At 44.1% G+C, this 13,426-nt stretch overlaps 1 protein-coding gene across 1 annotated transcript in view; it reads right to left on the reverse strand.

The window, feature by feature from the left end:
- PDE6A (phosphodiesterase 6A) overlaps positions 1-13,426 on the reverse strand; it is a 61,418-nt gene that overhangs the window by 14,494 nt on the left and 33,498 nt on the right. The window contains exons 8-16 of the mRNA XM_007130657.3: positions 10,699-10,746; positions 8,012-8,161; positions 7,293-7,436; positions 5,343-5,408; positions 4,983-5,129; positions 3,991-4,098; positions 2,199-2,308; positions 550-637; positions 265-365 (exon numbers count right to left, since the gene is read on the reverse strand). Of these exons, the coding sequence (XP_007130719.2) occupies positions 265-365; positions 550-637; positions 2,199-2,308; positions 3,991-4,098; positions 4,983-5,129; positions 5,343-5,408; positions 7,293-7,436; positions 8,012-8,161; positions 10,699-10,746 (962 nt within the window). The remainder of the gene's footprint in view (positions 1-264; positions 366-549; positions 638-2,198; positions 2,309-3,990; positions 4,099-4,982; positions 5,130-5,342; positions 5,409-7,292; positions 7,437-8,011; positions 8,162-10,698; positions 10,747-13,426) is intronic.

The following is a 13,426-nucleotide window of genomic DNA, read 5'->3' on the forward strand; positions in this document are numbered from 1 at the left end:
TCCATAGCAAAAGTATGGTGCCTGGCACAGAGCATATACTAAATCAATTAGAACTGTGGTGTTCATTATCATTATAATCATTGCTATTCTTTTTTTTTGGCCACGCTGGGTGGCTTGTGGGATCTTAGTTCCCCGACCAGGGATGGAACCCAGGCCCATGGCAGTATTAACAACTGGGTTGCCAGGGAATTCCCTAATCATTGTTATTCTTTTTTTTTCTTTTTTTTTTCTTTGTTATTCTTAAAATGAAGAAGAAACACCAACTTGAAATACAAGGCGAGGTCTGTAGCAATGATTGCGATGTCCATCATGTGGATTGCATGCTCATGCTGCCTGCGATTGAGGTTTTGAAAGATATTCAAGCTCTAAAGAGAAAACCATAGGAGAGATATAAGAAGTGATGCTGGCAGTAAAGTTGTTGAACTACTGATGGCCGTCCCAGGTGATGGGAGAGGCAGCCCAGGCCAATGCCTGGCCACACTCAGGCTTCTTGTGAGATGGGGGCTCCTTCTCAGGCCCCAAAGCCAGTGCAGAGGGCCCTCATCCTACCTCATCTCTCAGCAATGTTTTGCCAAACTCCAAGTGGTGTCTTTCCAAGATGGAGGACCCATGGAGCTTGGCCAGTGGGTTCTGGGATCTGAATGGGAGAGAAAGAGAGAGACACAGAGAGAGAGGGGATCAGTATGAAATGGCTGAGGTGAAGGTTAAAAACATCATCCATTCCTGTCACCTCCTAATTCTGCAGGCAGAGAGGTTGAAGTTCAGGAATAAGAAGGAATTTGCCACACAGTAGGACAGTGGGAAATAGGACTAGATAGCAGGTGTCCTGACCCTCAGCCTTTCGTTTTCTCCACAATTGACTCTGGGCCTCTTTGAGGTCGTGCACTCCCTAGAAGTGTGGACCCTTATCCCCAGAAAAAGACACAAATACAATGCCACATGCAATTTTAGAAACTTATTGGCCCAGTGCCAATCCATAGACATTGGCACTGGGCCGTACTTTGAACATCACAAAGCCCCAGATCCTCCATACCTGATCCTTAGGGGAAGCCACTGAATTCCCACAAGCAATATATTTATTCATGTCTTTATTCAATAAATATTTGTTGAGCCCTTTTTATGCGCCAAGCACTGAGATCAGTACTTAGCTTCCCACGAGGTAAAATGTAAACACAATCTCTAAATTTGGAGCAGCAGGCAAGAACTGAGAAGACTCAGAGAAGCATGTTCTAGGGCTTGTTAATGACTTACAGGCTGTGGGCCCTGGGAAGAGCCTCAGTTTCCTCACTTATAATATGGGTATCACACTCATCCCTGCTCTGCCCAGCCCACAAGGTGGTCACGAGGGTCCCCCAGAACATGGTTCAAGGACTCTGCTTCAGAGACTACCTAGAATATAAGCTCTGTGAGGACAGGGACTGTGTCTGGTTTGCTCACCGTGGTACCTCCTTTGCCTAGCCTAGGGCCTACCACACTGGTGTTAGGAGCATTATAAACCCAAGGTGAATAAATGAACTGTTCTCAGTTACTAACATCTTGGCTTGAATTAATTCAACAGGTAGCAAGGGAAGGAGAAGAGTGAAGAAGTTTAATATATTAGTTTCCTGTTGTTGCTCTGACACATTACCACAAACTGAATGGCTTAAAACAATAAAATTTTATTATCTTACAGCTCTGGAGTTCAAAGTCTAAAATGGGTCTGCAGAGCTGCTTCCCTTCTGGAGGCTGTAGCGGAAAATCTGTTTCCTTGCCTTTTCTAGCTTCTAGAGGCCCCCTACATTCCTTGGCTTGTGGCCCATCCTCCATCTTCCAGGCCAACAGTGTAGCATCTTCTGTCCTCTCTGACATCCCCACCACCTCCCTCTTATAAGAACCCTTCTGACTATGTGGGGCCCACTTGGATAACCCAAGATAATCCCTATATTTCAACATCCTTAACTTAATCACAGGCATAAAGTTTTCTTTGAACGTAAGGCAACATATTCCCAGGCTCCAGGCATTGGGGTGTGGACATATTTGAGGGTTATTATTCTGTCTATCACAGGAGTTTACCCAGATCCAAAGGGCAGGGGGAAGTGGGAAGCTGTGGACTGCGGGACTTCTCCTTGGCAAGAGAGTCTATCTGAGACCCATTCGGATCTAGGTAATCAATCCTGGAGGCAGGAGGTAGAGAGGAGGGCCAGTAAGCACTGACTCACTTCATTTGGTAGAGATTGTTGGTGCCTCTGTGGTCAATGTCATGGCAGAAGGCGGCGGTGACCATGGCCAGGGCCTCCAGGTCTGTGAAGTATTGCTTCAGCTTTCCAGTCTGGAAGAGCAGTCAGAGATAGCACTCACTCCTTTCTTGTGGGGGGCGGAAGCAGGGCTGAGATCACAGGTGTGAGGGGGAGGGCCTGGAGCTTGGAAACATAGGTCTGATCTTGGCTCGACCCCTGGCGCCACAGGGTGACCAGATGTTTGCCGGGATGTGGGACTTTCTGTGCTAGAACTGGGACAGTCCCAGGCAAATGGGGCTGGTGCGTCACCTTACTCCTGAGTGACCTTAGCTGGTCACATCTCCCTCTGGGCTTCAATATCTCATTGTGCACACTCAAGGTGGAGGGCATCAGACTGGGTGATTGTTGAGAAACTGACAGCCCTCGAGTTTTAGGATTTAGAGTGTTTTTGAACGTGACCAGACTGGTAAAGCGAACCTTCCAAACCTGATCTACCGATGCAAGCATAGCCCAGAAGAATTTTTCCCTGAGCGTCTTGCAAGTACTTAACTCCTTGTTTGTGCAGGGTGTTGGAGTCAAGGGTGGAAAGAGCCCTGGGGAGGTGATGCTGACTCTGTGACTCTAAGAAATAAATCAAGTCTAAGGGGTGTGTTTTTCACCCTCAATGACAGCCTAGCCAGAATTCCTGCCTCCTGGCCCTAGTGTTTACTCTTCCCTGACCATTCCAGCCACAAGGGAAAGGAATGAGGGTGAGGAGGCTGGGCAAGGGCAGAGATGTGTGTCATAACCTGGATGGGAAAACACTTTTAAATGAAATATAGAAACTGCAAACCCTCTGAGACAAAAAGATTGATACATACACATAGGTATGTCCATCCAAGGACACAGTAGTAATAGTGAAAGATCGAAAACAACCCCCATGTCCAACAATAGGGGAGCTGGGTAAAGATGTTATGGTCTACTTAAACAATGCAGAATACTCTGAAGCCATAAAATTAGATCATGGATAAGCCTTAAAACCATTCAGTGGAATAAGTCAGACACAAAAGGACAAATACTGTATGATTCTACTTATGTGAGATACCTATAATCAAATTCATAGAGACTGAAAAAGTAGAATGGTGGTCGCCAGGGGCTTGGGGACAGGGGAAATGGGGAGCTGCATTAATATTGTTGTTTAATGGAGACAGGGCGTCTATTTGGGAAGCTGGAAAATTTCGAGGGATGGAGAGTGGTGATGGTTGCACAATATTGTGAACATACTTAATGCCACTGAATTGTGCACCTAAAAATGGTTAAAATGGTAAATTTTAGGTTATGTATATTTTACCACAATAAAAATATATTTAAAGAATGTGATCGATATATTTATATATTTTCAGATGAAAAAAGCATGTTACAGAATAATAATATTTAATTGGTTATGAACAAAATAAACTTTGTGTATGTGTGTGTGAACAAATATGTCTCTTAGAAGATGCTTCTTAGAAGAAAATCTTGAGAAGGAGTTGTGTCATGGTTTTCTCCAAATACCGGCTTGGGGGTGGGAGAAGAATGTAGCTTTCTTTTACTTTTTATTTCATATACTTCTGTCGGAATTCATTTATGCTAAGCATGTACTCTTTTTGCATTTTTTTAAAAAAAAGCAGTAAGTAGAAGAATGATGCCGCTGCTGCTAGGGGAGCTGCACGAGGTCGTCCCAGTGTGGCAGGAGCTCGCAGCCGCCCGCGGTCCTGCCCACCACCACCCGCCCAGATGCCGCCACCGCCCGTACCACCAGCAAGGAGAACATGGTCTGCCCCACGTTGAAGCCGTGCCGCCAGTTGTGGTAGGTGATCCTGCGGTAGCCCTTACTCAGGGAATACATGAACCGCACCAGGACCTGCGAACACATGCACATCAGTGAGGCAGCAACATTGCGCCAAGGCTGGGGGATGGTGGGGGGGGATGCTGCCTGCTGAACCCCAGATGCTCCAGCCCCCGCCCTGGACTACATGTGGGAACTAGCAATAGATGCAATAAGGCTGTGAGAGCACTTTGCAAACTGCTAGGTACTATGACAATGGACGTGGTTATGAAACAAGGCCCTGGGAGAAGCTTAAAGGAACTGTACGGGAGAAAAATCAAAGGCGTCTTTAAATCAGTGGTTCTCAGACTTGAGTGCACGTCTGAATCGCTCCGGGCTGTGGGGAGGCCTTGTGAAAACAGTTTCTGATTCCTTACAGCTAGGAGTGGGGGCGGGGGGGCGCGCGCGTGCCTGTGCACCCGTGTTGATCCGTTTTCAGGTGATGCTGATGTGCTTTGGGGCAACACATTAAGAACCGCTGCTTTAATCAAAGAAGTCTGGGAAATTCTGCACGCGATATACCCCCCACCTCCACCTTTGTGTCCATCCCCATCCCCCTAGATGCCCAGCACACCTAAGGAATCCTGCAGGGGAAAAAGTCCTGTTTAAATGGATTTAACCCACTTTTCCCACTCTGTTTGACTGTAGGACCGTTTTTGGCATCCCATTTATCCATAGTCTTCAGAACTCAGTGCCTCAGTACCCACCTTGAGAAACACCACAGTTCAGAGGAATCATGTGTCTCTTTTCTGATAAATGACGCATCTGTGCGATGTGACTAATGCTTTAAATCCTAAAAGCTGAGGGTACACTCTTTTTAAGGCAGTTTACAGATTGAGTTTTTTTTTTTTTTTTTTTTAACAAGCAAAAAAGAAACAGGGAAAAGAAAAAGGGAAATCAAACGTTTGTTTTGACCTCACCTCCTGAGGAATGTGAAATTTATCCACCACCCTGAGCTCATAGTACATCTGTATTCCACATTTCACCAGCTCCAGTTCCGTCAGGGGCAGGTCGCTGAAGTGGAATTTATTAATTTCATATTTCTCTGCATCTGGCAGCTGTCCTTGCTGTGTGAAACATGGAGTCAAGTGACTGGGACACATGAAGAGTTCCTGGGTCCCTCTCCTATCCCCCCCACCCAAGCCCTGTCCCTATCCCGAGTCCGCTGGAAGGATCAGAGCAGAGTGGCAAGGGTCATGCTTGGCAGAGACACTCCCCGCCCATGCTTGGGGCACACCCTGCGCTTGTAACAGGTCAGGGCCAGCTGCTGCCCAGCTCACCAGTATCTCAGCCAGTTCTTCTTCCTCGCATTCCCACGGCTCCTTCCCATACACCTCTCTGGTTTTCTGTCGGGGCCCGAAATAGCAGAGAAAAGAATTAGTTTACTACATCTAAGGTCTAAATATATCTCTACTTTTCCATTTCCTTTTTTCTTCTTCCACCAAAGTTCTTTCAACAGAGCTACCAACTCAGAGAGGGTGTCATTCAACATTTATTGACAAGTAAATTCAAGGTCATGTGCTTTGGAGCCATGGAGCCGTTCGTGCATATTCGAGCTCTGCCAGTTACTGGCTTGGATCTCCCATTTCCTCATCTGTAAAATGGAGATAATAAAAGTACTTAACTGGCAAGTTAAAATTAGATTATGGAAAGTCTTTTTTTTTTTTTTTAAACGTGGGTTCTTAGCTCCCAGACCAGGGATCGAACTGATGCCCCTTGCAGTGGAAGCACAGAGTCCTAACCACTGGACCTCCAGGGAATTCCCTTATGCAAAGTCATTTCCAAAAACATATATGCAACTAAATTAAATAATGCATGTAAATCACTGAGAGCAGTGCTTAGCACATAGTAAGTGCTAAAATTAAGTAATGCTGTTGTTGATATTGTTATTATCGCTGACTGGGGGTCTGGAGTCCTTGCTCATGGTCCTGGCTCTTTCTCTCACTTACTGTGTGACTTGAGACAAGTTCCTTCCCTCTCTGGGCCCATTTCCCCACGTGCTTCAGGAGGGGGGAACCTGGACCCAATAACTGGTTTCGGATTTCTTGATGTAGAGTATAGTCTATTAACTTTTAACTGGTTCACTGAAGCTATGCCTCCATAGGGTCTACATATCCATCATTTGGCTTAAAATTATGGACTGAGACAAGCAAACCATATGGGTCAGTTCATCCATACTGATGTTTTCTCCTTTGGATTTATTAGTTATTGGGATCAAAATGATCAATTTGTTGTATCTTCCCAGCTTAAGAAATGCCCTCTGAAAACATTGGCTTATGTTGTTTCAACTTGTGCAGTGTATAAACCAAAGTCTTGGGAACTCAGCTGGGCATCATATCCAATGCCCTTTGGCTAATTCTGTTTACTTCTAAAATCTTCATCTCTTTGAGATCAAAATCCCAGGAATGGTGGATCACTGATTCTCACATATCTTTGAAAGCCTGTCATCCAATTTCCCACCCAGGTGGGACTGTCCTCTATAGTTTCCCTGATATATGATCACCCAGCCTATGCTTAGATACCTCTCATGATGGGGTGCTCACTACCTCCCAAGGCAGCTCTTTCATAATTTGCTCACTGTCCTGAATGTTAAATGAGACCTGTTTAGCAAGCTGGGTGATTTGGGGACAAATTACTTCCCCCTTCTGGGGCTCAATTTCTTCATCTCTACAATGGGGGTAAAAATTCTTAACCTGGGACTTCCCTGGCAGTCCAGTGATTAAGACTCCAAGCTTCCAATGCAGGGGGTGTGGGTTCGATCCCTGGTCAGGGAATTACAATCCCACATGCCATGTGGTACAGCCAAAAAAAGCAAATCCTTTCCCTGCCCACCTTACTGGGCTATTGTAAGCATCATAAGTGTGAAATTACCTTATATACTGTACAGTGATGAAACTATGTGAGGGCTTCCTACAAACATCTAACCCCCCTCTGAACTATTTCTTTGCTCAGAAAGATTGAGTCTTCTAAGTGAGCTGACCTCATGGAGGGAGGCTCTGAGCAGCTGACCATTGTCCATTGGTCTGTCAGATAGAGCTTCCTCTCAGAGTAGGGACTGTGGTTGGTGACTCCATCTCTAGTACCGTGCTAGCCCTGAGCACAGAGAAAAATGGAGTTTCTAGAGCTGTTAAGCCAAGGTCTGGTTCTAAGACTGAGGTAACCCTGCAAGGGACAGCTGTCCCCAGAGCAGCCATTTCTAGAGTAGAAACAGGAAAAAAAACACTACTCACCAAGATTTTCTGGATTTCTTCATTGTCACACTTCACGTGATATTTCACCATGTCTTGGAAAATATCCTTCCTGTTTTCAAGTTTGTTCATTGACTCATAAGTGTCAGGATTTAAGACAGACCAGCCCAGGAATTGAGCCAAAGACTGAAAGGAAAGAAAGGAAGAATCAGAGGCAGAACATCCAGGTTTGATCCTGCCTCTGTAACTTAGGGCAAGACTCTCTAAACCTCCATTTACTCAGCTACAAAATGGGTTTGATTAGCTGTGTGCTGCCCTCCTCAAAGAGATGTTGTTAGGATAAGATGAAATAATGGATGGGAATGCACTTTGAATAAATCTCTAACACACATGAAGCACCATCCTGATGTCTAATAATTTCACAAAAAGTGAATGTGTTGTGCATATGTGGGGACATGGGATATAAGTGAACTCTCTGTACTTTCTGCTCAATTTCGCTGTGAACCTAAAGCTTCTCTGAAAGGTAAAGTTTGTTAATTTTTTAAAAAAGGGAATATAAATTTCTCTGACAACTGCTGCAGTCCAGAAGGGAGAGCAAAGAGAATAAATGTTGAGTCAGGAAAGTGTCTACAAGGTGAGCTCCGATCCCTCCTGAGCTGGGGCAGCAGCACACAAGGGCCCCACCATGCGGCTCTGGAAGCCAAGTTCGTTGGTGAGCCAACTCTGAATACCACGTCTAGAGGCCTCCTCAAAAACCGTACCTCCATGAGGGTCTCATCCATTTCATCAAAGGGTTTCCCATCTTTGCGATTGTAAAACGTGGCCACCCCGACAATTTCTTCCTTCTTGTTCACAATTGGCATAGAAAGGACATTTTTAATCATCCATCCTGACTCATCCAGAGGCTCTTTCTGCAAGAGAAGAGCCAGAGTAAGTTTGCTTCAGGTACCAGGCTGCAGAGGCATCTGTAATGGACTTCATGCTGCATTATGACCCTGATTGGCTGAGGGGGTAGAAAGAGGTTAGACCTTGTTGGGTTTTGCATGATTTTAGTCGCCAAACGCCATGAGCAGGTTGCGCATCTGGTGGGAGTGCCATAAGCCAGATAGCTATACTGTTTTCATCCCCAAAATGTCAGGGCCCTCATGTGCCAGGCAGCGAGTTGTGTATTGGGGATCTAATGATGCAAACAAACAGTCCAGGGAGGTAGTGTTTCCCTTTCAGATACAGGAGCTAACTGCAGGGGACTGGCTTGAAAGGGGCCATGTTGGTGATGCTTGTAACTTTGAACTAATCAACTGGATATAATCTGTACCTTTTGCCTCCCGACCTGCCTTTCTGTGTTCCTTTTGGCATGTCGTTTTATCTCCGTGAGCCTCAATTTTCTCATTTATAGATGGGGCTGGTAGTAAGAGTATGTACCTCATGGAACAAATGAGAAAATAGAGGTGAAATATCTTGGTCAGTCATAAGGTACCATTTGTGAGTCATTTCCCATCTCTCTGAGCCTCACTTTCATCATTTATAAAATGGGGATAACTAGACAATTTCTAGCCTTTTTTCCGCTGATTCATTGAAGATTTATCAAGTATTTTACAATGTACAAGAACCTGAGCTAGAAGATGGGAGAACCAAGAAAAATAAGGCAGAGGTGTTGGCCTCAGGTTGCTCACACCTGGAAGGTAAACAGGCAATCACACTGCATGTGGGAAGTTCTGCAAGGCACTGTGGGAGCCAGAGGAGGGGAGGAAGTCAAGGAAGGCTTCCTGGAGTTGGAGAGTCTTCTAGCTGGAAAGTTCCAAGATTTTAAAGGTGGCAAGATGATTATTATTATTTAAGTAGCACTTGAACTCAGCACCTGGTAGGAGAGTGACTTCAGAGGGATGTAGAATACAGTCCAAAGAGCATAGGGCTGTCAGTCAGGAAACTTGAGTTCAAGTTCCCAGGTCTCTCCCTAACCTTTTCTATCACGGCCTCTCTGAAGGCCATGATAAAGAGGCAGATTTTATTGGAAGTGAATAAAAGTGAAATGGGAAAGTATTAAATATTTTTAAGGAGGGAAGTTACTTGATGCAACTTATGTTTTTCTTTTAAAAATCACTCAGGCTACTTTGTGGAGGATGAGTTGGAGACAGTAGACTGGAATCTAAAAACAAGATTAGATTTTATTTATTAAAGTGGGTAAACTACAGTTAATCAGATGACTTGGGCAAAGATCAAGTTCTGTTGTGGTTATAATCAGGTTAGCAACTCTCAGCAACAATTTGCCTTGTCACACTGATGTGGTCAACATCACAACACAAGGCATACGGTTTTAACCTTGGAAGGATATTCTCTCTAAGGTCTTTCATAACGTTATTTAAGGAGTAAAGAGAAAAAAAACACTAATTTTGCTATGAGTCATTTTTATTTCCATCTTAATTATTTCCTGACTGCTCATGATTTGGTTTTCATACACCTAGCATGCTAAACTCAAGAAATATTGACAGGGCACCCAGAGCTGCACATGTTAAGAAAGATAAGCCCCGACCTTTGACCAAAGGAAGCCCATATTTGGCCAAGAGGAATTAATCTAAAAGACAAGGAGGGATCATGAAAGATGACATAAGGGAAATAGAGTAAGAAAGCCAAACTCCTTGGCATGGCCTTCCAGGCCCTGTGTGACCTGGCCTGTGTCTACCTCTCTAGAGTTTCGTCCCACCACTCTCCCCTCAGTCTCATTGGTCTACTCTGGTTCCTTCCAACAAACCCTCTCTTTCCTGCAATCCTCTCTCCTTTCTTTACTGCCCAAACATAATTTCTCAGGGACACGTTCCTTGACTCTTCCCAGAGGAAGTCAAGCCCCCCTGGGAGAGTCCCTCCTCTGTCCCTCTGCTCTTGTCCTGACCAGCACTCCACATGCCTCTTTCCCCATATGATCGTGCGCTCCCTGAAGACAAAGACCATGCCTGTCTGGTCCACCTCTGTAGCTGGTGTAGCATCGTGCCCATGCCTGGCCCAGAGCGTGCCCTCTGCAAACATTTTTTAAAAATACAAACAAACAAAATCAAATGAAATACTAAACAACATTCCATGATAATCCTAAGGAGACAGAAATGATATTCAGCCAGGGGAAGCAGAATAAAACTTCATAGAAGTTTCATAGCATTTGAGGTTATCATTGAAGGGCAGAGGGGATTTGGACAAGAGATGGTAGTAAGGGAGAGAACTGCATAAGCAAAGGTCCCGAGGCCAGAAAGCAAAGGGTGTAAACCTTAAAACCAAATAGGACCTTGGATTTACCAAATTAACTCTCTCCCCACTTCCATGGGCACATGACTTTTTTGCACTCACATTTTCACTTTGTTGAGGCTGCTTCCCAGTAAAGTAGATGGATTCTAATGTATTTGAATCCTCTTTGGGGGGAAAAATATCATATGACTGAGAGAGTAAATAAAAAATAACTTACCTGGAATGCAAAAAAGTCCTCTGCAGGTGCATTCATGATGTTGCAAATCTGAAAGCCATGAAGAGGAATAATGGAGTTATGATTAGACTTGATAGAGTACCCATTGAGGGCAATGGGCATGCTATTTTCAGAAATATCATGTCCTTATCCAAGGCATTCACATTCTTTTCATCAGGTAGACATGCTTAAGATGGTTTTGAATTATTAACTGAGGCTACCAAACAGGAAAACTGCCTTATAAACATGACTTCTTACCATTTGCTTCACTTCTGAGTTATTTCCAAGCTTTGAGAAAGTTAAGCCTACAATTTGTTGTTATTAATAGCTGGATAGTGTCCCATTTTCTTCTTTTTAATGTTAGCTTTTTTCATATCTCATTCATCTTTTATTTATTTTTTTGTTATACATATCCATATACCTATTCTTTTTCAGATTCTTTTCCCATGTAGGTTATTACAGAGTATTGAGTAGAGTTCCCTGTGCTATACAGTAGGTCCTTGTTGATTATCTATTTTATATGTAGTAGTGTGTCTATATTAATCCCAACCTCCTAATTTATCCCTTCCCCCCTCACCTTTCCCCTTTGGTAACCATAAGTTTGTTTTCTAAGTCTATGAGTCTGTTTCTGTTTTGTATATAAGTTCATTTGTTGTTGTTTTTTTTTTTTTTTTTTTTTTTTGCAGTACGCAGGCATCTCACTGTTGTGGCCTGTCCCGTTGCGGAGCACAGGCTCCGGACGCACAGGCTCAGCGGCCATGGCTCACGGGCCTAGCCGCTCCGTGGCATGTGGGATCTTCCCGGACCGGGGCACGAACCCGTGTCCCCTGCATCGGCAGGCGGACTCTCAACCACTGTGCCACCAGGGAAGCCCGGTAGCCCCTTTTAAAATACATTCATCCTAAATGGAAACTGGTAGATACCCCCTACCTTGTAGTTCATTTGAATTCAGATCAATATTGCTAAATGTGCTTTTTGGCCATCTGTATGTCTTCTTTGGAGAAATGTCTATTTAGATCTTCTGCCTATTTATTTGATTGGGTTGTCTTTTTTTTTTTTTTGATATAGAGCTGCATGAGCTGTTTGTAAATTTTGGAGATTAATCCCTTGTTGGTCGCTTCATTTGCAAATATTTTCTCCCATTCTGTGTGTTGTCCTCTCATTTTGTTTATGGTTATCTTAGCTGTGCAAAAGCTTTTAAGTTTAATGCCGTCCCATTTATTTATTTTTGTTTTTATTTTCATTTCTCTAGGAGGTGGATCCGAAAAGATATTGCTGTGATTTATGTCAGAGAGTGTTCTGCCTATGTTTTCCTCTAGGAGTTTTATAGTGTCCGATCTTACATTTAGGTCTTTAATCCATTTTGAGTTTATTTTTGTATATGGTATTAGAGAATGTTCTAATTTCTTTCTTTTAGATGTAGCTGTCCAGTTTTCCCAGCACCACTTATTGTAGAGACTTTCTTTTGTCCATTGTATATTCTTGCCTCCTTTGTTGTAGATTAATTGATCATACAACAATGACGTATGATGATGTATGTGTGGGCATATTTCTGGGCTTTCTCTCCTGTTCTTTGTGCCAGTACCATACTGTTTTGATGACTGTAGCTTTATAGTAAGGTGTCGCATTTTCTTGCCCCCTTTTGTTGAGTATTTGTTTATGTCCAGTTTTTTAAATTAATGTAAATAATGCTACTCTAAACATCTTTGAATCAATTATATTTTTGTCAGGAAGGAATTTTTCCTTGTGCTGTAAACTTCACAGCAGATGAAGAAGTAAAACGTGCTGTAGCTCTGGTTGTATTTATATTGCAAGATTCCTCTCCTGAAAACTGGACCAGTTTACCCTATCATTGCAGATAACACTTATCTGATCCCTCCAGAGTCCTGCCCATGGGGCCACTGTATACAGTTGTGTAGCATGTGCACTGCACAAAGGCATCTGGCTGAGAGGGTAACTGGGAGTTGAAATCCAGCCTGTTCTTGACTTGCAGAACAATGGCCCTAGCCTTTCTCTTTTCATCCATCAAGAAGGGGCACTTTTTCTAATTCTCAAAAAGGTACCATGTGAGCTTGCTTTGACCCTGCCTATCTCAGTAGATCAGACCATTCTGTTGTCTGAGAGGATGAGCTGTCCCTGCTCCTGTTCAAGACTGCCCATCCACTGTACCACACCTCTGGCCTCTCCTTGGGCCAATTCCATCAGTTACTATAGTTCTCTCCTGACTTCTAACCTCTCTGAGGGCTCTTTAGCCTCAGTCCATGGGCATGCTTGATTCTCTCCCAACCTTGAAAACAAAATCCTCCCTTGACCCAATGTGGTCTTTGTAGTGACCATCAGGCTTTCTCCTCCTTCTCTTGCATTTTCTACCTTCTCATTACCCATCCACACCTCAGCAGACCACCCGCTGGTTTCTGCCTCCACCTTGCCACCAAGCCTGCTCTCATCAGGGCCACCCATGACCTCCTAACTGCCAAACCCAATGGGAGTTTTTGGTTCTTATCTCACTGGATCACTTTTGCTGCATTTGTTATTCTCTCTCTTTGTCGAAACTTTCTACGTCTTTGGTTTCCATGACACTACCCTCTCCTGGGCCTCCAGACACCTCTGAACCCTTCTTCTGATTCTCCTTCACACACTCTTCTTCCTCCACCCAATCTTTAAATGCTGGCATCCTCCAGCATTCTACCCCCAGTCTCCCTCACTCTCCCTGGTGACTTCATCCACATTC

Source organism: Physeter macrocephalus, chromosome 8, assembly GCF_002837175.3.
Source record: "Physeter macrocephalus isolate SW-GA chromosome 8, ASM283717v5, whole genome shotgun sequence".
Classification (NCBI taxonomy): Eukaryota; Metazoa; Chordata; class Mammalia; order Artiodactyla; family Physeteridae; genus Physeter; species Physeter macrocephalus.